The sequence below is a fragment of the Lycorma delicatula genome, chromosome 12 (assembly GCF_047948215.1).
Source record: "Lycorma delicatula isolate Av1 chromosome 12, ASM4794821v1, whole genome shotgun sequence".
NCBI classification, from domain to species: Eukaryota; Metazoa; Arthropoda; class Insecta; order Hemiptera; family Fulgoridae; genus Lycorma; species Lycorma delicatula.
The window spans coordinates 32,530,457-32,555,714 of record NC_134466.1 but is presented as its reverse complement, the minus strand read 5'-3'; the positions used below and the strand labels follow the sequence as shown (position 1 = coordinate 32,555,714).

Below are 25,258 nucleotides of genomic sequence, written 5' to 3'. Positions count from 1 at the left end.
ATATTATTAATATTCTTTCTTAGAAATTGTTAATTGTAAAAAAAATAAACAATTTTATTATTGTAATTGGTTGTTTTATTAAAACATAAGTGTGCTTTTGCAATTTTTATTATGTTATTAACTGGTATTAATATGTGCTATTACTCAGTCTACAATTCTAATCGGTTCTTATTAATTGATGATAAATGTATATATAAACCACTTTATTCAGAATCAAATTCTCCAAAGTTTTGTTCTTAATTTTTATGTGTTTATTACCCATTTAACAAAGTTATTTTACACCAAACATAAAATAGTGTTTTTTGACTCCTATCTTTTATTTTTTAATCCAGATTTCTAAAAATACTATTCTGGGACCTATTTTTTTTTTTTTTTTTTTTTTTCACTTTTTCAGGTCGGTCAGATTTCACATACAACCACCAAATTTAATCCTTGACTTGGATCCCAAAAATTACAATCTGACTTAATTTTACTGGAGGTGCAGAAATCAGGCTAAAATCTTTCCCCAGCTGACACTTGCTAACAAAGCATTTGAAGACCTATTTTTATATGAACTTTCTTTATTTTCACCAGTAGAACATGTCTGAAACTTAGTTCATTCTTCATGAATCACTGTATAAAAAACATCCTGTTTTGATGTTGCTTGTTTAAAGTATGCTCTGGTATATTATTTTATCATTATGTAATTGTGATGCTCTAAATATAATAATTCCTAGTGGTGAGAATTGGATGAATTAGTAAATTGTAAAAGATTAAAGCCCACAAGGATCACTTGTTATAAAAAAAAACTGTGTCTTTATTTCTAGCAGCAAATAGTTTACCCAAGAAGGTTGTTAAATGTTAAAAGCCATGTATGTACTAGTTGTGCTACAGCACACATCTAAGTTCTATGTGGATCACACTTCTTGATACTAACTGAAGAAAAAAAAAAAGAAGGTAACACTAGATTTTTTTTCAATGGGGAAAAGTTAAAAAGTTTTCCTTATGTAATATATTTATAAGTCGTACATCTTTACTGGTTTTAAAATCAAGCCACGTTCTACAAATCAATTTGTAAACAACAGTTTTAAATTATTAATCTTATCATTATTGAATCTAAATCATCAACTGCATGATAATAGATTTAACTGATGTTAATAGTTCACATATTATTTTTTTTTAATTTCTAATGATTTAAAATATAGATTAGTTTTAAATGTTTGTAACAGTTGAATTAGTATGTGTACAGTTTTAAACAGATGTATTTAATGCAGATGAGCTAATTTTTATTTTACGTTTCTCAAATTAGTGATATGAAAAAAAAATTGTTTTCATTATAAGAAAAATTTAATAACTAAATTTAAACAATTTTTTGTTTAAATTTCTAAATTAAGCAAATTGATTGAATAAAAGGAAAGCTACATTTAAAGGACATCTTTTCAAACTATTCAACATTATAACTGAAGTTAAGTAAGGAGATGGATTATCTCCATTTATTTTCAGTTGTGTTTTAGAGAACGTTATTAGAGAAATGGAAAAGTTTGAAGAAGAGCATGTTGTCAGTAAATTTAAAAAACTGGGAAGAAGTTACGAATCTATAGACTGTCTAGATTTTGTAGGTGATTAGGTATAATAGAGCTAGACATAGAAAACATTAAAATGAGATTAGAACTTCTCAAGAAAACAGTAGAGAGTATAGATTACACATATATATATATATATAAACCAGATTATTATTCAATGATAAAATACACCAGAAATGCTCAAAACAAGTTATAGAAACATTAAGAAAACTAATAACTTTAAATACCTTGGAGAAAATATCAATCACAAAAATGAAAAAAATGATCAAGCTAAGATTTTGTTTCTGTCTTCAGTCATTTCACTAGCTTGATGCAGCTCTCCAAAATTCCCTATCTAGTGCCAATCATTTCATATCAGTATACCCCCTACATCCTACATCCTGCATCCCTAACAATTTGTTTTACATATTCCAAACATTGCCTGCCTACACAATTTTTCCCTTCTAGCTGTCCCTACAATATTAAAGTGACTATTCCAGGATACCTTAATATGTGGCCTATCCTTTTAACTATATTTTTCCAAAGGCTTCTTCATCAATTTGTCACAAAACTTCTTCATTTATCATTTTATCCACCCATCTGATTTATAACATTCGCCTACAGCACCACATTTCAAAAGCTTCTAATCTTTTCTTCTCAGGTACTCTGATCGTCCAACTTTCACTTCCATATAAAGCTACGCTCCAAATGTATACTTTCAAAAATGTTTTCCTGATGTTTAAATTAATTTTGGATCTAAACAAATTATATTTCTGAATGAAGGCTCATTTCACCTGTGCTAATCAACATTTTATATCGCTCCTGCTTCATCCATCTTTAGTAATTCTACTTCCCAAACAACAAAACTCTTCTACCTCCATAATCATTTCTCTTCCTATTTTTATATTCAATGGTTCATCTACATTATTTCTACTACATTTCATTACTTTTGTTTTGTTCCTGTTTATTTTCATGTGGTACTTCTTGTGTAGGACTTCACCCATACCGTTCATTGTTTCTTCTAAATCTTTTTTAGTCTCAGCTAGAATTTTTCATCAGCAAATTTAGCATCTTTATCTTTTCACATTGTACTGTTATTCCGAATCTAAATTGTTCTTTAACATCATTAACTGCTAGTTCTATGTAAAGATTAAAAAGTAACGTGGATAGGGAACATCCTTGTCGGACTTCCTTTTTTATTATGGCTTCTTTCTTATGTTCTTCAATTATTACTGTTGCTGTTTGGTTCCTGTAAATGTTAGCAATTTTTCTTTTATCTCTGTACTTGAATCCTAATTTTTTTAAAATGCTGAACATTTTATTCCAGTCTACATTATCGAATGGCTTTTCTCGCTCTATAAATGCCAAGTATGTTGATTTGTTTTTCTTTAATCTTCCTTCTACTATTAATCTGAATGCTAAAATTGCTTCCCTTGACCCTATACTTTTCCTGAAACCAAATTGGTCTTCACCTAATACTTCTTCCACTCTCTCTCAATTCTTCTGTACAGAATTCTAGTTAAGATTCTTGATCCATGACTAGTTAAGCTAATTGGTCTGTATTCTTCACATTTATCTGCTCCTGCTTTCTTTGGTATCATTACTATAACACTATTTGAAGTCTGACGGAACTTCACCTTTTTTGTAAATATTACACACCAGTTTGTATAATCTGTCTATCGCTTCCTCACCTGCACTGCGCAGTAATTCTGCAGGTATTCAGTCTATTCCAGGAGCCTTTCTTCCATTCAAATCTTTTAATGCTCTCTTAAATTCATATTTAAGTATTGTTTCTCCCCTTTTATCCTCTTCGACTTCGTTTTCTTCGTCTATAACACCATTTTCTAATTCATTTCCTCCGTGTAGCTCTTCAATATATTCCACACACCTTCCGACCTTTCCTTTCATATTATAAAATCAGTGTACCATCTTTGTTTAACACATTATTAGATTTTAATATATGTACCACAAAATTTTCCTTAACTTTCCTGTATGTTAAGTCTATTTTACCAATGATCATTTCTCTTTCCACTTCTGAACACTTTTCTTTAATCCACTCTTTTTTTGCAAGTTTGCACTTCCTGTTTACAGTATTTCTTAATTGTTGATAGTTTTTTTTTACTTTCTTCATGAATAGCGTTCTTATTTTCTATGTTCGTCCATCAGCTACAATATATCCTTAGATACGCAAGGTTTTCAACCAGTTCTCTTTGTTCTGCCTAAGTTCCCTTTTGCTGGTTTAAGAATTTCCTTTTTAGCATTCTCTCATTCTTCTATATTTTCTACCTTATCTTTTTTACTCAGACCTCTTGCGATGTCCTCCTCCTCCTCCTCCTCCTACTTCTCTAAATTCCACTGATTCATCTGACACCTTTCTTCAGGTTTTTAAACCTGAAGAAAGATCAGGAGAAAGGAAAAAGTCTTTCTTATAATGTGTGAGAGAACAGTGGAGAACATGTGTGGAGAATTAAAGAGAATATTAAACAAAATTGTACATAGCTGGCCCACAACAAAAAAAAAGTTAAATTATATAATTTTTACTAGTGACAGTTTAAATAATTTGTTAAATTTTTCTAAATAATTATACTTTCCTGACCTCTATGACAAACTGGAAGTGTTTTTTTTCGACCAGAAAGTTCCAGATTTGAATCTCACTCAAGTGTAGCATTTTTCACACTTCTGCTTATGTCCATGCTACATTTTCTATATTGAAGTAGTGATATTGCAACATTTTCTGTAAATCGAAAAGAAAAAATTGAAAATTAAAAGATCAAAAAGTTAAAGTAATATTAAAAATTTAAATAATTCGTTGTATGAGTTTGGGATTGTTTAATCTCAAACCAAAAATAAAATGTTCATTATTCAATAATTCTGTTCATATCATTGATTACCACATCACAATAATTTTTAAAAAAATGAAAACCAGTGTCTTTACAAGCATTACTTATAGCATTAAAAAGTAATAAATATTCTAATCTCTTCAGTTATTGATTGCTAGCAAATATGTCTCTGCTTGGCTCATTAAACTTGGTTTGATTATTCATTTTCATACTTAGATTTATTTTTACATCTCTTATCAGTTTATGTTTTATCATTTAGTAGTGCTAGAGATGTAACTTTTTTCAGATGTGTTATTTTTTAACATCAATAGCCAATTAATTTGTTTTATCTTAATTTAGATATTGTTAAGCTTTAGCGCCCTATTGGTGACAAAGCCAAGTTGTCATTTAGTTTCATGACTTATATGAATAATCAGACGTATATGAAGTATTGAAGTGCTTTTACATTTGCTTAATGATTATACTTGAAATATTTAAAATTAAATTAAAAAAAAACAATTGCCTCAAAACTGAATTGGGCACATATCTAATAAGATGATGAAAAGAATGAAGAACTTTCAGCATAAAACAACTGCCTATTATACAAATAAGAATTCATCCTCTTAATTACTTTAATTGAAATCTAGCATGTAATAAAGAATGATAAATATAGTTAAATGCTTTTCTAAATTCAATGATTGAAGTAGGCAGTCTCCGATCTGTTGCATAGTAAATATAATTGGGGAACTCTTAATAGAGCAGTAGTAGCACTGTGTTTCTTATGAAATCCAGACTCTAAATTAGGAACAGATTGTTCTCAATCAAATAACTTAAAATTTGCAAGAAAACCACTTATCTCTAAACACATAGAAAGAAAAGATGTTGAAAGGACTTTAACAAGCTTACAGCCAGAAGTAGATATTGATTAATTTTTCTAAGTATTTGGAAATGCTCATGATGAAATACTCATGATTAAATGTTTACATAATAATAAACAGTGCAACAGGAAATGTATCTTAATGTATGCATTGAAACAGAATTGGTACCAGTAATCTGCATGTGTAACATCTACTTAAGAAATTACCAAAAAGACTACTTATAGAAAAGATTTAAAATCATATTTAAATATTTTAATTACAAATGCATAAGATTTTTTTAAATTCATTAATCATTTAATTACATTATTCATATTAAAAGTATCTCAAAAATGTTATTTCATTGCATTAACAAGAACAGAGGAGGGGTTTTTATTTTGTTTATTATTTTGTATTTCCCAGATTATAATAAATTTATAATTTATAGTATTATTTCTTACTGATTTTGTTTTTTTTAAATTTATTTTTCAGTAAAAGCTACCATGCCATTGTTCACTGTAGTTTTATCCCGTTTCATAATTGGAGAGAAACAGACATGTCAGGTAACTAGAATTATTATAATACTATGATTTTTTTTTTTATTAAGCTGTATTCCATTTTATGATTACTTTTGTTTTACATTTGATTATAAGTTTTATTATTTAAAAATATATGCCCAATTTTTTCATAACCTTAATGTACTTAGTCTAGAAAATGAAAAAAATTTTTAAATCTGCATATTTAAAAAAACATTTTAAGATATAAAAATATTATTAGAATCTGAGCTAACTTTAAGAGACTTTGACGTTTGGGTATTAGAATGTGGTGTGCTTTGATTACATTTGAAGGATCTTTGAGTGTGTACATATATGTTTAAAAAATTTGCCTGATTTCAATTGCATTCATTAGATTTTTCTTTCTGTTCAAAATATTGAAAGTATAGAAATTCACAAAAAAGTATTCTAAATGGAAAAACACAATTTAAATGTATTTCCTTTTTATACACATTGTAAACATTAAATACAAACTAAATCTGGACACACTCCCCAAGTAGTGTTATTCAGCACTCCAATTTTTGAATATCTGTACCACATAAAACTTTAATTTACTACAGTTAATAAGATACCATTTTGTGAATTTGGAATATGTAGCTGCAAAGTGATCTGAAATTAAAACAAAAAACAAAGCCCTTTATTTTAATCTATTAAAAAGCAGAGATCATTTTCTTAAGTTTGTAACATCATTATTAATTCATGTTTGTTTTTAAAGTGGTATGATGTCTTAAAGATTGAAAAAAACAGAAAATTCTTTAAAGTAATTTTTAAACAAAATTATAACAGTACATTGTGAATATGTATGGTGGGTATCTACATTTTCAAATGTAAAAATTAAATTTATTTTTATAGCAAGTAATATAATTAAAAAATTGCAATGATTACTACTTTATCATGATAATTGATATTATTTAATATACATTAACACAGTAAAAAAGATAAGATAACAAAGTATTTAACACAACTATTACTTTAATACGCAGTCTGAATAATACACACTTGCCTGTATTTGCTACAGGCAACTATGAAAATATATTTCCTTATGTGAATGTTATCTTTGAGATGAAAAGAGTGGAGAATTTTTGATTGGACATAACTTGAAAATATACCATTTCTAGAACTGTGTGTTTAATAAGAACCTTTTTGACAAACACGCGCACACACATGCACACCCACATGTACATGTCCATAGCAGATATCAAATTTAAAAATGTTTAATTAAATTTTTTGATGTAGCTATTTTATCAGCTTTTTTCTTGTTTAGAATGCATTTTAATGCGAGTATGGAGGGGGTGTGCATGAGCTTTGTGAGCGTGTGTGTGTGTGTTTTCACATGCACATCAGGATGTTTCTGCTAAACACATCACAAGTATATTATATTAAAATAATAAAAAAAGTACATTACAAAGCATGGGTCTGGAAATGTTTTGTTTACAAAGTATGGCCAATCAAAAGTTTTTTTTACTTTTTTTCATCTCAAAGATGAAAAAATGTAACACTTCTCTTACTCATATATAATTTATAAGGCCAAATGTATATATAACTTTGATAAGGTTTTTGGTTTAAAACCCCAGTCAGGCTTGGCACTTTTCATATATTAAAAAATTCATTACTTATCATAAAAAAACAGGAGTGAGTGATGTAATTGGATGTCAGTCTGCAGTTGCTGAAGAGAATAAATTGATAAATGCCTCAAGAACAGTTCAATTTCTAATTATGGTATTTGGTGTGATAATTAGTTAGGGAATTGATTTAATTATTAAATTTTTTTAAATAAAAAACAGATTAACGTGTGTATAAAATATATTGTTGGGGTGCTATATCTTAATTGGGATGCAATTTTTAAAAATTTGTTGAAAGTTGGTTCTACTAATGAAAATATATATATATATATGGTTTATATATGAAGATATACTGTTGATAATAATGCATGTAATATTTTTCATAACAGCCCTGATTTGAAAAATTTTATTTTTATAACTACTTGTTTGCTTTGTCAAGTTGAATATTTTTCCTGGCTAAATTGATATCATGTTAGAATAACTGCTTCCTTCACTGAAGATTGTCATACCACCTCTAAAAAAAAATATTTATTTTTCAGTAGGTTAGTGAAGTACTAATTATAGGTAGTCTCCCCCATCCGTGGGAGATAATATTTAGATCTTATGAAATAATTTGTACAAACCCTCTTTCACAGGATTAAAAATTGGATATATTATCCCATCTCTAGTGATTCACTCATAAATTGGGCAGTAATGGAATGTTTTGAGTTTGTATTAAAACATTCTTGTAGATCACAAGATGTGGTCCACAGCCACAGTTGGCTGGTTAGATGACATGTTATGAAAAATGCTCATTCATATTGTTATTTATATTAATAAGAAGTAAAACTTATTTTTTTCATGTCTGACGTTTAATATTTTTCATGAATTAGATTTTTAGCAACATATTTTGCCATTTACCTAAGATATGTAAAAGAAAAGGAGCGTTTTCATGTGTGGTTTGATTTTTATAATCTAAGTTATATTTTTTATCGGCTCATTGTTTGTCAATAACACATCAATAAAAATAAAAGTGAAGTGAGTGTTAGTAATCAAATTTTACAATTTTAATATTCACAAAAACATTTAATACAAGCAATTCTTCACATACCATTTAAGTACGTGATAAATGTATTTAATTAAGAAATATGATTACAGTGAATACTTAATGTTAGTTTTTATGTGAAAGGACAGTTTTTTATTTCTTCCAAAAAGCAGTATCATAACAGTGTTCTGGCACCTCTGCCCATCTCTACAAATAGGTATTGTAAATCATATATTTAAATAAATTACATTGCATGTTAATAAATATTTAAAAGGACAAATAAAAACTAGCATATTAAACTAGTAAAGATAAAAAGGCAGCCACAATTTATAATTAGGCTTCTTATTGTACAACCAACAAACAGGAAATAACAGTATCCAAAATTGCCCACTGGTAGCCCCAATTTCAGATAGCAATGATGTACTGGGATATGGTAAGAATGCCAGGACTCTCTTCAGGTCCTGGCATTCTTAGCATTTCTTTTCGAGTAGGGTCAGTTCTCCACCCAAACAACTGATAATTGATAATAGGGGGAAAAGGGATCAAGAGTAAGAAAAAGGAGAATGATTTTTTCTTCAGGGTAATTTTCAATTGTGTCCAGGACCTTAAAATGTTTAACTTAATGATGTTCATTAAACACAGCTGCTCTTCTAAAAGCTCCAAGAAATTGATTCATAGAATAAATTTCTGGTTGTAAGTTTATTCTATATTCGTAAAATTAAATATTTAGTTGTTTATACATTACAGAAGTCCTCATCGTAGCCCATATTACCCCAGTTGAGTTACATTTTCAAACATAATGTATACATATGTTATCATTATGTTATGTTATCATTTTTGTTTGAAAATGATATACAAGATATGAGAATTATACAAGATATCCTGGTCAGAATTTAAAGCTGTTGAACAAGAAGATAGGGAACAGAATAGAGTATTTCAAAATACATAGCAATAAATTATTGTAATAAGGATAAAATCAAAACTTAAGCCAACAACAATTGTTAACATCTATATGCCTACAAGTGCCCATGATGATGATAAGGTAGAGTGTGAATACGAAAAAATTGATGAAGCAATTAAACACCTAAAAGGGGATGAAAATTTATTAATAGTTGGAGATTGGATTCCAAGCATTGGGAAAGGCAAGGAAGGAAATAATGTGGGAGAATATGGGATGGGTAAAAGGAATGAAAGAGGGGACCGACTTATAGAGTTTTGCACGAAGTATAATTTAGTAATTGCCAAAACACCCAGTTTAAAAACCATAATAGATGGATATACACATGGAAAAAGCCAGGTGGTACAGCAAAGTATCAGATAAATTATATCATGGTTTTGCAAAGATCTAGAAATCAACTTGTCGTCTGCAAAGCTTACCCTGGAGCAGACATTGATAGCGACCATAATTTAGTAATAATGAAATGTAAATTGGGGTTTGAAAAATTGAAGAAAGATGTCAGATGAATCGGTGGAATTTAGAGAAGTAGGAGGAGGAGGACATCGCAAGAGGTCTGAGTAAAAAAGATAAGGTAGAAATATAGAAGAAGAATGAGAGAATATTAAAAAGGAAATTCTTAAATCAGTAAAAGGGAACTTAGACAGAACAAACAGAACTGGTTGAAAACTTTGCATATCTGAGGATATATTGTAGGTGATGGATGAATGTAGAAAATATACGAATGCTGATCATGAACAAAGTAAAAAAACCTATCAACAATTAAGAACTACTATAAACAGGAGTGCAAACTAGTGAAAGGAGAGTGGATTAAAGAAAAGTGTTCAGAAGTGGAAAGAGAAATGATCATTGGTAAAATAGACAGAACATACAGGAAAGTTAAGGAAAATTTTGTGGTACATATATTAAAATCTAACAATGTGTTAAACAAAGATGGTACACTGATTTTATAATATGAAAGGAAAGGTCAGAAGGTGTGTGGAATATATTAAAGAGCTACACGAAGGAAATGAATTAGAAAATGATGTTATAGAGTAAAAAGAGGAAGTCGAAGAGGATGAAAGGGGAGAAACAATACTGAGATCTGAAGTTAAGAGAACATTAAAAGATTTGAATGGCAGAAAGGCTCCTGGAATAGACTGAATACCTGCAGAATTACTGTGCAGTGCAGGTGAGGAAGCGATAGACAGATTATACAAACTGGTGTGTAATATTTACTAAAAAGGGGAAGTTCCGTCAGACTTCATAAAATGTTGTAGTCATGATACCAAAGAAAGCAGGAGCAGATAAATGTGAAGAATACAGAACAATTAGATTAACTAGTCATGTATAAAAAATCTTAAGTAAAATTCTGTACAGAAGAATTGAGAGGAGAGTGGAAGAAGTGTTAGGAGAAGACCAATTTGATTTCAGGAAAAGTATAGGGACAAGGGAAGCAATTTTAGCATTCAGATTAATAGTAGAAGGAAGATTAAAGAAAAACATCAACATACTTGGCATTTATAGAGTTAGAAAAGCCATTCGATAGTGTAGACTGGAATAAAATGTTCAGCATTTAAAAAAAATTAGGGTTCAAGTACAGAGATAGAAGAACAATTGCTAACATTTACAGGAACCAAACAGCAACAGTAATAATTGTAGAACATAAGAAAGAAACCACAATAAAAAAGGGAGTTTGACAAGGGTGTTCCCTATCCATGTTACTTTTTAATCTTTACATAGAACTAGCACTTAATGATGTTAAAGAACAATTTAGATCCGGAATAACAGTACATTGTGAAAAGATAAAGATGCTAAATTTGCTGATGAAAAATTCTAGCTGAGACTAAAAATGATTTAGAACTAACAATGAACAGCATGGATGAAGTCTTACACAAGAATTACCACATGAAAATAAACAGGAACAAAACAAAAGTATTGAAATATAGTAGAAATAATGTAGATGAACCACTGAATATAAAAATAGGAAAACAAAAGATTATGGAGCTAGAAGAATTTTGTTATTTGGGAAGTAGAATTGCTAAATACGGATGAAGCAAGAGTGATATAAAATGCTGAATAGCACAGGTGAAATGAGCCTTCATTCAGAAATATAATTTGATTACATCAAAAATTAATTTAAACATCAGGAAAACATTTTTGAAAGTATACATTTTGAGCGTAGCTTTATATGGAAGTGAAAGTTGGACGATCAGAGTACCTGAGAAGAAAAGATTAGAAGCTTTTGAAATGTGGTGCTGTAGGCGAATGTTATAAATCAGATGGGTGGATAAAATGATAAATGAAGAAGTTTTGTGACAAATTGATGAAGAAGCCTTTGGAAAAATATAGTTAAAAGGATAGGCATATTAAGGTATCCTGGAATAGTCACTTTAATATTGTAGGGACAGCTAGAAGGGAAAAATTGTGCAGGCAGGCAATGTTTGGAATATGTAAAACAAATTGTTAGGGATGCAGGATGTAGAATGTAGGGGGTATGCTGATATGAAATGATTGGCACTAGATTGGGAATCTTGGAGAGCTGCATCAAAGTAGTCAAATGACTGAAGACAAAAAAAAAATGTACTTTAAATTAATTTGAATGTGTTAAAAATATCTTTCTCTCTCATTCACACTCTCCTCCGTTATTCCCCCCACAAACTCTCTCTCTCTCTCTCTGTTTTGGTATTAGTTATCTTATTATTTATTTATTGCATTGCTTTATCCGTTCTTTTATGATTTACTTGTCATTATCTTTTTAGTGGGTATTGTTATATTTAATATGTAAATTATGTAGTTAAAAATTTTATTTTATTTTATTTTATTAATACTCATCTTCGTACTTTTATATTTTTATGATTATTTTTTGATGTCATTTATACAAGTAATTATGGCATTTTTAATGTATATAACATATTATTTTTACAGACTTGCGCTAAATGAAATAAATAAAAAATAATAATAATTTAACATTCTTTTCCACAGTTTTATTATGCTTTACTAATTTTAATTTCTATTTTGAAAATAAGCATTAGGAGAAATCGTGTAATTATTAATAAAATAGTTATAAACTGTGTTTAATAATTGTGCAATCTCATTTTTGAATAGTATTTGCAATTGAGAAATATAATTTTTTTACTTACATGTTTTGCTGCTGTATCATCTATCTTTTGTTAAATATGGATTTGTAATCAGTATTAGATGGCAAAAAAATTATTACCATCCATAAATAGTATGTGCATGCGTAATTATAGTATATATATTTGTATCTGTGTTATATACAATTCAGAGATGTTACCATTCACCGTGGAGGTTGGTGGTTAATTGTTTTAAATTTTTGAAATATTTAATGTAATATTTCTATTGTTTCAAGTACAGTTTATAAGATTTCTTTGAAAATTTGTCTCCATTGATAAAAGTAAATTAATAAAGCTATTTAATTTTTGAATGGCTGAGATCCAAAATACAAAAAATAATAATGTTATTCTATAGAAGAAAATAATTTGCATAGGTTTTAGTATATCATGTTTTATTTTTCAGGTATATTTCTCATTAGTGCCTATAATCTTAGGTGTAACAATTGCAACATTAACTGAATTATCATTTGATTTAACTGGACTTCTTAGTGCATTGGCGGCCACACTGCAGCATTCTTTACAGAATATTTTTTCAAAAAAGGTATAGTAGTGTTTTTGTACAGGTAGTGTATATACAGGTGTATCACAATACAGGACTTTCATAACTTATTCTACTCGTGAAAATAATGGAAAAAGTTTATATAAATATATGTCCAAAAATGCTTCGTTTGCGAGTTACAGGGTGAAAGATTTCACTTGGATACCGGATACCTCAGTAAAATGAGGTTATATTGAAATTTTTAGGACGTTCATTACAGGGCAAAATTAGTGATTTATTATTGTTTTAAACAAAAAAAAAAATTGAATAAAAAAGTCTGAATTGTGTCTGCAGTGGTTTTTGAGAAATTTAGGGTGAAAATCAATAAATCAGGGGTAAAACTTCCTGTTTTTTATGTTTGACGTATAGTAACTTTGTTAAATTGGTAATAAACACATAACATTTTTAAACAGAACTTTTAGAGAGTTTAATTTTTTTTAAATGTTGTAAGATAAGTTGAATAAAATAAAGACAAGTTAGAAAAATTAGAATTTTATTTAGAAATATTATTTTAGACCAAAGTATCATCATATGTATCAGTTTATAATAAATGTTCAGAAATGAGCCCACCAATTTCAGCACATTTCTTGGCACTCTTGTGTACTGCTTTTGTTGCTCCTTTTGGTTCTTCAGGGTTGTCCTGATTTTGCTCATCTGCATCTATAGTGTGGACAATTAATTCCTCATTAGAATGTATTTTTATTTTGTATTCAGTATTTTTCATTCATCTCCAGGTGCAAAAATCTAAAGGTATTAGATCAAGTGATCTTGGTGCTCTGAAATTTGGATCTGATCCATTTCTCCATAAATGATGTTTTAATTAAGTAAAAATAGCACAAGCAAAGTGGGGAGGTGCTGAAAGTATACTTTGCATCTCAGCACTAGAGGAACATCAAGCAGCTGCGCCAATTCTTCTTAAAGAAAGTGCAAGTAGACATCAGCATTTAAGCGACCAAATAATATTAATGGTCTAAACAGCTGATTTTGAAGAGGGCCTCATCATACATTGATGCTAAATCGGTGTTGAAAATTGCTTTCCACTGTTTCATGAGAATTTACTTCTGCTCATGATGCCTGGACTATGCTGAACTGCATTGATAATAATTTCATCAAACAGTGTCGTGCTAAAACAGAATGTTCACAGCTGGTACGAATGCTGGGTAGTGAACTTGTTTTCTGAAGATTGTGAAAAGTCGTGCTAATTGTTTTGGGATCTGGAATTCTGTGATTCGGAAAACATATTTCATATTCTACTGCAGCAGCTATAGCATTACCATTTCACACACCCAAAATGAATACCATATCAGTGTACTCCTCTGTTGTAAACAAGCACTTAAATGGCAAACTGATCACAAACTAAAATTCACTGAAAATAACAGCACAATTCACAGTACCCAATGTACTTACTGTACCTACCTTACAAAATCATTTAAACACCAATACAGTACTGAGCATTGTTGATCAGCGGTTGCTATTTTTTATCAAATTTAAAATAATAATTTTTCAAATAATTTATTGTATTTCTGTGATTAATAAAAAAGTTGACTTAAGTAATTTTTTTTTATTTATTTTTATTTTACAATTGTCATGTAATTTCCAGTTGTTTTTATTTTTTAACAGTAAATTGTTTTTTCACATCATCAAAAAAGAATTTGGTTTTTGTTTATATTTAATGAGTACTTTCTGACAAACAGTACATTATTGTTTCTAAATGAAATTCTTATTTTTCTTTATTTCATTTAACTTATCTTACAACATTTTTTTTTTTTTTAATTTAATTCTTTCTACAAGTTTTGTTTAAAAGTTTTTTGGGATTTATGACAATTAAAAAAAACTGGTTTTTTACCCCAACTGGTTTTCACCCCAGATTTCTCAAAAACTACTGCAAATATGGTTCTGGGACTTTTATTAAATTTTTCAAATCAAAACCATAAGAAGTCATTAATTTTCTCCATTAATTAACGTCCTAAAAATTATAATTCAACCTCATTTAATTGAAGTAGCTGATATCCAAGTAAAATCTTTCACTACCTGTAACTCGCAAACGTAGCATTTTATGACATATGTTTATATAAACTTTTTCCATTATTTACACAAGTAGAATAAGTTATGAAAGTCTCAGGAGAACTTCATGTTACATTCTGTATAATAATTATCAAAAATATTTCTATATGTGTTATTGATATGATTTGTTTAAATGAATAATAAATCACTTTTAATCAACAAGTATAATCTTGAATGAAATTCCACTTAGATAAATATCAGATTCCCAGTAATCATAAATAATTTAGCCGTATCTGTTCAGATTGATGGAAAACTAGGATTACTGGAAGACTGTAGTTTAGAATCTAAAAATCAAAATTTTAAATAAGAAAAAATGTAAAATAAATATTTTAAAAGAATATTGAATACATTTAATACAATTATGAAGAATACATTATACAGTTATGGAGATTATACAACTATTAATACAGTTATGCAGAAATTTTAGATTATTTTATAAATTAAAACCAATTGAAATGGATAATCTTTTTTTAATTCAGAAATTTTTTTTTCTGTGTCAACTTTTTATTGCTAAACCCTTAATAGTAACTGATAAGATTGAATATTGCTTTGTCTCACACAGTGATGGATTAACCAATAGGCAGAACTATGAAGTTATCTAGGTCACCCAAAAATTGAAAATTCCCAAAAAATAATAGTTAAAAATAATAAAAAAAATAAAGAAGTTATTTATTTATTTTTTTTCTAGTAAAAATCTGGAAAATAAAAAAAAAACATATAAGTGAATAATAAAACAAAATTGATTCCCAAAATATGTAGTCATAAAAAATCAGATTCTATGGCCTCTAAATTACTGGAAATCAAAAATAAGAAAAAATCAATTAATTATGAATGTTTTCAGATTTTAGGGGCCCTGAAATACTTGGGAAATTCTGACTGAAAATAAATTAATTTTAATATTTAACTTTGTTAATAATATTGTTTTTTAGTTAAATAATTTCTATTTAAATTTAAGTGCAATAAACCAAATTATTTGTGCAAAAATCCAAGAACTAAAGCTATGCAAACAGCTTATGGCAGTGAAAGCATTTTGATTTGTTGACTATGTATCTATTTGAGTATTATGTGTCAAATTCTGTTGGATGATATAATTGAAAAGTTTAGGAAAGAGAAGTGTAGAAAAAAAATATTCTAGAAACTTTATTTAGTTTCATATTTTTGTTTAAATTATAATTTTGTTGATTATAAATAAAATTTTGTTTTAAAAACATTGATTCTTAGATTTTTATTTTTTTACTGAATTTGTAACTATATGTAGAGGCTTTTTGCTGTGAAATGCCTGGGGCACCTTTTAGCCTTATCCGTTACTGGTTACAAATTAAACACACGTATTGAATCTTTTAACCAAAAAAACTGTAAACTACATTAAAATGAGATACCAATAATATTTTGTTATTTACAAGATATTTTTTTCTTTTATTGTAATTTTTTGGAATAACTATATTTTTCATTTATTATTATTTCAGGGAATAAAAATTTCTTAAAAATAACATTGGAATTGGGCTTGAGTTATAGTAGCAAGGCTGGATATGTATTTTGGGTGCTCCTTAAATGCTGTATAATTTATATAAGTTATTAAAATCAGCAATTCCAGTGCCAGATAATACTTGTACAGTATAATTTTTTTTTTTATTTTATGGTTTCTGTTTATTTGTTTTTTATTTACTAAAACACTCATCACATTTTTAAGTTAGTATCAGAAATCCCATTTTTTATTTTATTTTGCAGTAAAAATAAGTGTATGAGAATGATTCTGAAAAATGATACATTTCAGATGGATAAAAACAAAAAAAAATCAGATTTACAGACTTCATTTTAGATTCCATGAATTTTTTAAAGTCGGGTAATGATAAAAAAATACTTTCGATGTGATTTTTATTTCATTAGTTTTGTTTTTAGGAAACACCATTTTGTTTATTTTTCTCCAATAGTATAGTAAAATGTTGAAAACTAAGTGCATTAAATAGTTATTGTAATAAATTTCACTAACACGTTCAAGTCCAACTTAGTAAAGAAGGTAACAGAAAAACACCTAACTTAACCTTGGTGTGGAATACTTGTTATTACTGGAAATCTTATTTTGGGGGTGAGTAGTTACTCATTTCATATCGCCATCAACAGTTGGCTTCACCTAACCTATGGTATTTAACTACAGTTAATTAAGTATATTTCAATATTATTTCCTTTTTTTGTTATTATGACTGCATTATAATAAATATGTAGTTTAGATTTCTGTTTGTTTTTCTAGGTATTACATGACACTGGAATTCATCATTTAAGGCTGTTACATATTTTAGGAAGACTTGCTCTTTTTTTATTTCTTCCATTTTGGCTGTATTTTGATGTACAAAATGTTATGAAAGAATCTGTGCTGGTAATTTTATATAAAATAATTATTTTTATTATTATGAGTGTTTTTTATACCTATTTTTTGTGATACATTTTATTTTGAGTTTACAGAGTTTTATTGTTTACCTATATTATAAGTTTTTTTTTTTTATTCATTTTGTTTAGTCTAAAAATGTTTAAAATGAGACTATCATGTATAACAGCTTTATAATACAGATTATTCTCTGTTTTATATATCATGAAATGTTTTCTAAGATAAACATTTTTTATTTAGATCAATACATAATAATTCATTACATGTACATCATGCCAGGAATGTGTAGGTATAAAAGCCGATAATTCCTGCCACATTAACAAAACTATATTTTGTTATTTTTGTTATGATATGTGCTGTTTTTAGTAGAATATTGTTGTTATTGATTAATTGAAGAAAATAACTGAAATAGTGAATGAAATATAACATGCTCCATGTAATTTCCCTTAAGAATTTAGATGCTAGAAGGTTTCAGATTACATGGTATGAGTTCACTTTATTGTATTTAACTTTATTGCTGTGGTCTTACTGAGAGTGATGATTATTTATTGGTTTATAATACTGTTAAATCATTTATATCAGTTTTCCATTCAATGCCACTGTATACATAATGTATAAATAATTTCACTTTATACCATCTAAAAAATAAACTTCATTAATATTTCAATATTCCTATATTCCTTGTATATTAATTTTCCAAATAACTTTCGAGAAGTAATTATTAGTTTCTGTAATTATTTTTTAATTGATGTTTTGTCAAAACAATATTTAACGGAACTGAACGGAAGAATGGCAGGAGTTTCAATATTTCTCCCTACAGATCGCAGAGCCTGGACAATGTCCCTTGCTGCTGTGCTGTGTCTTTCTATTATCGGTCGGATTTCATCGGTTATTTAGTGGCCGTTATAAACTTTAAGTTTTATTTATGGACTGATTTGGTAATTTGCGTTCATATGCGTATGGAACATCGTGAAATTTATTTACTGGTTCTGACCATGAGAGACTAAGTTTTTGAGCCTAGTAATCCCGGCGCGATTCTCCTTCAGTCCATCCGCCGAAGTCCTATCGGTACCAGCACCCATGGGCTAGCAGGATTTGCCCTACCGGAGCCCTAGCTATTTGGAAGGAGAAATACGCCCCGTTCTCCGGAGGGAGTCGCATATGCTGACTAAATGAAATTGTGGTCTCTTCGTGGGACAGTGTGGGGTGTTATCTAGCTTTTTATAGTTTTAACAAAATTTAATTGCGAAAACTGTCACTTTCGCGGCTTGAATTTTCGCGCGGTTTCCATTTATAGGTTACGCGATATAGAAGCTCCTAAGCCTGAGAGTAATTTTTTGACTCTCGTACCGCCTCTTCACGGTGGTTCGTTTAATACGGCATGAGACCGTTTTCTTATACCCTGTGGAGTACGGTCCTCTCGGTAGATGTCCCGAAGATGGCCGTGTTCGGACACGGCCGCTCTCCCGAACAGTCTGCGTGCCTGCGCCACCCCCACCTCGGATACGGTGTGTAGTCTCGTATCGTAGCGAAGAGTGACGTTTCTGACGAACCACGGTGCTCCAAATATTGTTCGCAACGCTATGTTTTGGACGGCTTCTAATTTCTTTTCAACAAAGCTCCCCATGCCGGGTAAGCATATGTTAGAATCGGCAGGACGTATGGTCGAAAAATGAGCAATTTGGTCGCCAGTGGATATGAGCTGGCACTGTTCAGTACTGGGTATAGTGAGGCCCTGACAACCTTTGCCCTTTGGGTCACATATCTAACATGTTCTCCTAAGGTAAGCCGTTTGTCCAGGACTACTCACAAGTACTTGACTGTTTTCCCAAAGGGGATTTTCTCTCCTGAGATTTCCAGCTGCCTGGCTGGAGCACGTGTCTTGTATGTGAACATCACTGCCACCGATTTTTCACCGTTGACTCTGATTCTCCACATATCGAGCCACGGCTCTACTAGATCCAATTGCCGTTGGTGTCTGTCGATGGCGTAATCTACACTTCCGGATTCATAATAATATGCCGTGTCGTCTGCGTATAGAGCTGTTTTGACTCCTACCGACAGCGGCATATCGTTGACGTAGGCCGTGTACAAGATCGGCGAAAGCAGTGCTCCTTGGGGGACTGCACCGGCTATATCTCTGGTGGAGGAGATTGTTCCCCTACGCGTACAACAAATTGTCGGTCTAGTAAATAAGACCGTATCAATCTGACATAGCGACAGGGAATCATCGTATCTGCGAGTTTATACAGCAAGCCGCTATCCCAAACTTTGTCAAAGGCTTTAGCCACATCTAGAAAAACGGTTGCAGTTACCACCTTTATATTTAGGCCTCCGACAAGACTGTCGATTATTTTAACCAGTTGGAGGGTCGTCGAGTGGCCCTCCCTGAACCCAAATTGCTCAGGCCGTACTCCTTTTCCCAAATGTCGCCTAAGTCTCTCCAGGAAAATCCTTTTGAATAGCTTTGACAGCACTGATAATAAGGAAATCGGCCTGTAATTCTGGGGAAAGAGCAGATTTTTCCCAGGTTTGGGTAGGCATACCACTTTTGCAGTTTTCCAGCAATTCGGAAAATATCCAACGTACAAAATTGACGTGAATATTGTGGTTATGGTTGCTGTAAGAGCGGGTGTACATTCCGGAATGCGCGGGCACCGATCCCGTTAACACCGGGAGCCATGTCGGGGCTTGTGGCTTTGATTGCAGCGGAAACCTCCGCCTCAGTGACTTAGTCTATTTCTAGTGGGGCGTCTTCTACCTGTGCTAAATAATCTACAAGGAAGGACTCCGCCTCGGTTGTGTGGTCGTCGTTCGGGGCGGGAGGGGGGTTTGGAGTAAATTGGTTCTCCAAAAACCTCCGCCCTCTCCGCTTCCGAATATGCCAGAAGGCCTCGTGCCCCACAACCGGGTGGCGGGGCTTCTTTCCTTCTCGTAGGTTTTTTGTTTAGCCTGAACACCGAGGAGTGTTCGTCTGAGACTGAGGCGAGGTATTCATTCCACTAATCCTCTCGATGTTGTGCCGGCAGCTGTTTCATTCTGTCCGTTTGAATACAAAAAGCCCTTTTATCATCGGAGAACAGGGTGATTCGGTATCTCCTCAGTCGGCGCTTTTCTGTTATAGCATCAGAGACGTGAGGTGGGAGATTATTACGGATAGGCTTCATGGTCTTTTCCGTAGAGCTGTTTGACAGAGTTGGTCATTGATGATGTGACGCGTTCGACCGTATCGTCGATTTCCTCCGGTGTGGTCAGAAGTTCAGGATGCGCTGCTCTGTAATCCCGTTGGAGAGTTTCATAAACCTTTTTCCAATTCACTGACCTTCGGTGTATGATCGGGGGTCTCGGTCGCCCCCTGCTTAGCCCAACTTCAATAAGACAGGAGAGTGGTCGGAGCTGAAGTCTTCTATCGTTTCAATCTTGACCGGAGTTGTTACCGCCTTCGTAATTGCGATGTCGAATACATCAGGTCTCGATTTGCCCGTTCGATGAACGAAGGTGGGCACCTCAGGGCCTATGACGACTAACCGGTGTGCTCTGCCCTTTCGTATAGCAACCTGCCATTTGCACTTGTCAGATTGCTATTCCAAGACTCGTGCTTAGCGTTGAGGTCGCCCATGAGTATCATGGGCCCATCCCTATTTTCTAGCACGGCATCTAGATCTGCGCCGAGTACTGCTGAGTTTGGTTTATTATAAGCCGAAATCAGTCGATGCCCCATATGTACACAAGTCTGCTCGTACGTAAAGTAATTCCGAATGGTCAGTTGTTTGTTCGCGTTCAGACACGTCTCAGACAACAGTATCACGTCTATTAGTAGATCCTCGGCCAGACGGCATAATTCTGCCGTCTTCTTGCCTACTACTGAATTGGCGTTCCACTGTAGCAATCTGAGAGTTTGCCTAACCATACCTAGATAGCAAGTTCATGAGGCACTCTATGATGGACTGAATGCAGTCCTTCAGAGATTTTTCTTGGAGCAAGCAGGGCAATATTGCTAGAATTTCCGCTAGGACATCCTTAATTGTCACTTGTGACAAGAAATCCTTGCCGGAACTCTCCTTTTGGAGTGCGGTTATATTTATTTTGCCGCTGGAGGGGCCGGAAGTCGTTAACGTTTTTTGGTGGCGCATGGGGCTTCTGGGACCTTGGTGTGTTTGCCAGACGTCGTGCGTTTAGCACCCGCCCTCTTTGATTTTGCCGTTTGTTCGGCTGCCTTTTTTTTCTGCGGAGCTGGCTTGTTCAGCTTTCTTGCCTCCACCTTTCTTATAACTATTGCCAGTTTAGGCTTTGTTGGTGTGGAGGTCAGTGATTCCTCTTTATCCACCGTCACCGTTGCTGCCAGTAAAACTACTTGCGGCTTGGGGCTCGGTTTTCCCCCTCCAGCACAACTCGTGCCCAACTATGTACGTCAGTAACAGCGGATGTTTTCTGGGTGCCCTTTTGCTTGTTCAGCTGTTCCTTATAATAAGGACAGCCCCTGTAATTGGCCGGGTACGGCCCCTTACAGTTTGCACACGAGGCAGGCTCTTCACGCGGCTTCAGACACGTTGCCGTGTCATGGTCTCCACCACATTTCATGCAGAGCTGTACTCTGCGGCAATAGTTCAATGAGTGGCCGAACTTTTGGCATGTGAGGCATTGGGACGGGCCCCCTAAAAGACACAAATGCGGTGACCTTAATTCTACATTAGAATAAGTTTTCCAGGTCATAAATGCCCCTGGTGGCTGGCGTTCCTTTTAAGGTGACGAGGCATGTGGGAGGTCTCCCCTCCATCCCTCATCATCAGCTTTTTAACTGAAACTGCCTTGTAACCGAGCGAGGTCAGCTCCTCTTTTACCTCTTCTGGGGTGGCCCCATACGGGAAGCCCCGGATAACCACTTAGCTGCCTATCTTTTGGGAGCTGAAAGGAGTGAAAGGCAACTCCCTTGGAATGTAGAAAACTCTGTACTTCCCTGAAGCCGACCTTCGCTGCTTAGCTGCAGCCTTACAGAGAGCCTGGTACTTTTGGCTACCAGGCGCCCTCTTATAATGGCGGAGATTGCTCTCGCCAGCGTTGGCCACTCCTTGGGACAGTCCAACATGATAGTTGGGATTTTCTCCCGCCTAGTGACCGGAGGTTGCGAGGAATTTCCATCGCTAACCTCCATGGTGGCAGCTGCCATTTCAGAGCTGTCCCTCATAGTTTTTGGCTCCTAGGAGGGTTGATCACCCATGATTACTGACGTCTGCTTTAGATGTTTTCTTGCTCCCACACCGTTATCCTCTCCTCCATCAGAAAACTCCAGGGAGAGAGAATGAGGGGGAGGAGGATGAGTTCGGATTAGATAGCTTTCCATTAAGAAAGAATCATCCAAAGAGTACTGCTAAAATTTAAATTAATATTAAGTTATTTAATTATTTTTGACTTCGATGAAAAGTCTGTCAGAAAATTTAAAATTAAAAGTAAAAACTTTAAAACTAGAAGTAATTTAATATAATACAATAAATTTATTTATTATATTATATTTAATTTACATAAAGTCCAATTTAATGGCTTAATTAATTTAATTAAATTTAACTTATATGAAGTTAAATTAAATTAAGTAATATCAATTTAACAATATATAACAGAGTTATTATATTTTATAAATATCATATTAATATTTATAAATTAATTTAAGAATTAGTAATATAATTACTTGTAAAAGTTGAATAATATTCACTAATATATTAACTTATAGAAATAAATAAAATTAGAAAGTTTTTAAATAAAGGTTTAAAACTTATCTGGTCGTTGACAATAGCTTTGGTATGTGGTTGAGGGCCTGGGTAGGCGTCCTAACAGGATGTTGCCGATGTCACATGGTCGTAGACACAGGTAGCTAGAAACGAAGCAGAACACCAACACACAAGCACTAGTAACACACACTAATGCAGGAGCACTATTTAACACCACCTTTCACGTTTACTTCTCAATAGAGACTCCCAATATTTAAAAAAAATATGCGAGTAAATATAGTAAATAGTAAAAAAAGAGTATTTAATTTTGATATGAGCATATACATTTGTTCAGTGGATGTAAGTATTTTTAGATGAAAACATGATTAATTTTCATTTAGGGTTTAGAATTTTATATTTTTTCACTACTGTTTGAAAAAAATAAATATAGTTCAGCTTGAGGTACTCATCATTTCAGTGATTCAGTAAAATTCAAGTTCATGGTTCCTTTAGTATGTTTATAATGTAGTATAAGTACTTTTATTCATAGCATATTTTTTTTAAATTTGGGGAAAGTTACTTATTTTGTTCTGTATAAGTTATATGTAGCAATTGATAAAACTATTGCTGTTACATAGTGCTGAAGTTTGAATTACTTATTGCATATCTAAAATATTTTTTTGTTTGCATAAAAATAATTAAGCCAGCTAAGTAGGAATGATGGGACATATTTACATGCATTCCTCTGCAAAGTAGGGCATGACTCCTTGACGGGCAAAGTAGAGGCTTTCCCAGCTATGCCAGTCAAATCATACAATACCTTGAATAGCTTTTTCATTATAAAATCTTTTGTCTTCACTGGAAAGTTTCTGCAATTCAAACATTAAGGGTCGTCTTACATTTACTTTAAAATAAAATAATCTCATCTTTTTATAAAACAATAACAAAAATATAATAACATGATTAGAAAACTTTTTTGTTAACCAAATTTTTAAGCATTCTTAATAAGACATATTAAATATAGAATTAACAATTTACACTTATAACAAAATTAAAATATAAAAACAGATAAGTAATTTAATTATTAATAAAGGAACAGAATATATATATATATATATATATACTTTAAAGGTGAGGAATAAATTTTTACACAAATTTTTCTAAAAAATTCATAAATAAGTTAAGGTTAACAAACTTGTATAAATAAAGTTTTCTCAAAATTTAATATCCCCTTCAATAAAGGCTAAGATAAGAAAAAGAAAATTTTCTGCATTTTAGGTTCAGGATTAAGAATAATTGTAGACACTTCTTGAAAACTTTATGTATGAAGTATAAATTTTAAAACCATTTTTGAAAAATATTTAAATCAAAGGAAGGTAGAACAAAACATATATTTCAATAAGAAATAATAGGTCATTCATTTTTTGAAAAAAAACCTTTTTGGATTATTTATATATGTATTACAGGTAATACATTTTTGTTAATAAGATTATCTCTGAAATCCCTGTGAAGAAAATCTAAGTTGGTTTTTTCACAATATCATCCCCCACTCCCTTAACAACTTTTGAAAAAAATCAGTATGATCAATGGCCCCGTATATAGAAAATATTCAAATATTTAGAAAATTGATTTGGTCAATTATGAGATACAAGGCCAAAAGCAGTGCATTATACATATGTTTTTGTGATTTAGATGAACTAATTGGACCCTAAAATATAAAAATATGCAAAAAAACTCAATACCTATTTTTGAAATGATCACTACTTTCTGCTTTAATATTATAGTTTTATAATAATATAGTTATTCTAGCTATATTCACCAGGAAAGTAAAATGATAAAAGTTTGTTCCCTCATTATGAAAGTCTAGCGATGTATATAGAAAAATGAATAAATTTTAACTAGGGTTAAATTTTTCTGTTAATTTAAATATTTTTAAACAATCGAAAAGAGATAGTTCATTGGATAATTTGATGCAGCTAAGGTTCTATTTGATAATTTTTTGGCAGAAAAATGTATAACTTAAATAAATTACACCATTTTTTATAAAAACCTTGAAAAACCTGCCCCCCCCCCCTCTCTCTCTCTCTCTCTCTCTCTCTCTCTCTCTCTCTCTCTCTCTCTCTCTCTCTCTGTGTGTGTGTGTGTG

General features: G+C 31.6%; 1 protein-coding gene across 3 annotated transcripts in view; it reads left to right on the top strand.

Annotated features, from left to right (window-relative positions):
- The window catches only part of LOC142333489 (solute carrier family 35 member E1 homolog), a 60,554-nt gene that overhangs the window by 7,562 nt on the left and 27,734 nt on the right, over positions 1-25,258 (top strand). For all 3 annotated transcript variants that reach the window (XR_012758614.1, XM_075380733.1, XM_075380732.1), the window contains exons 2-4: positions 5,707-5,777; positions 12,829-12,966; positions 17,276-17,401. Coding sequence is in view for 2 of the 3 variants with exons in the window: in XM_075380733.1 (XP_075236848.1) it covers positions 5,707-5,777; positions 12,829-12,966; positions 17,276-17,401 (335 nt within the window). In the remaining variant the exon portion in view is untranslated. The remainder of the gene's footprint in view (positions 1-5,706; positions 5,778-12,828; positions 12,967-17,275; positions 17,402-25,258) is intronic.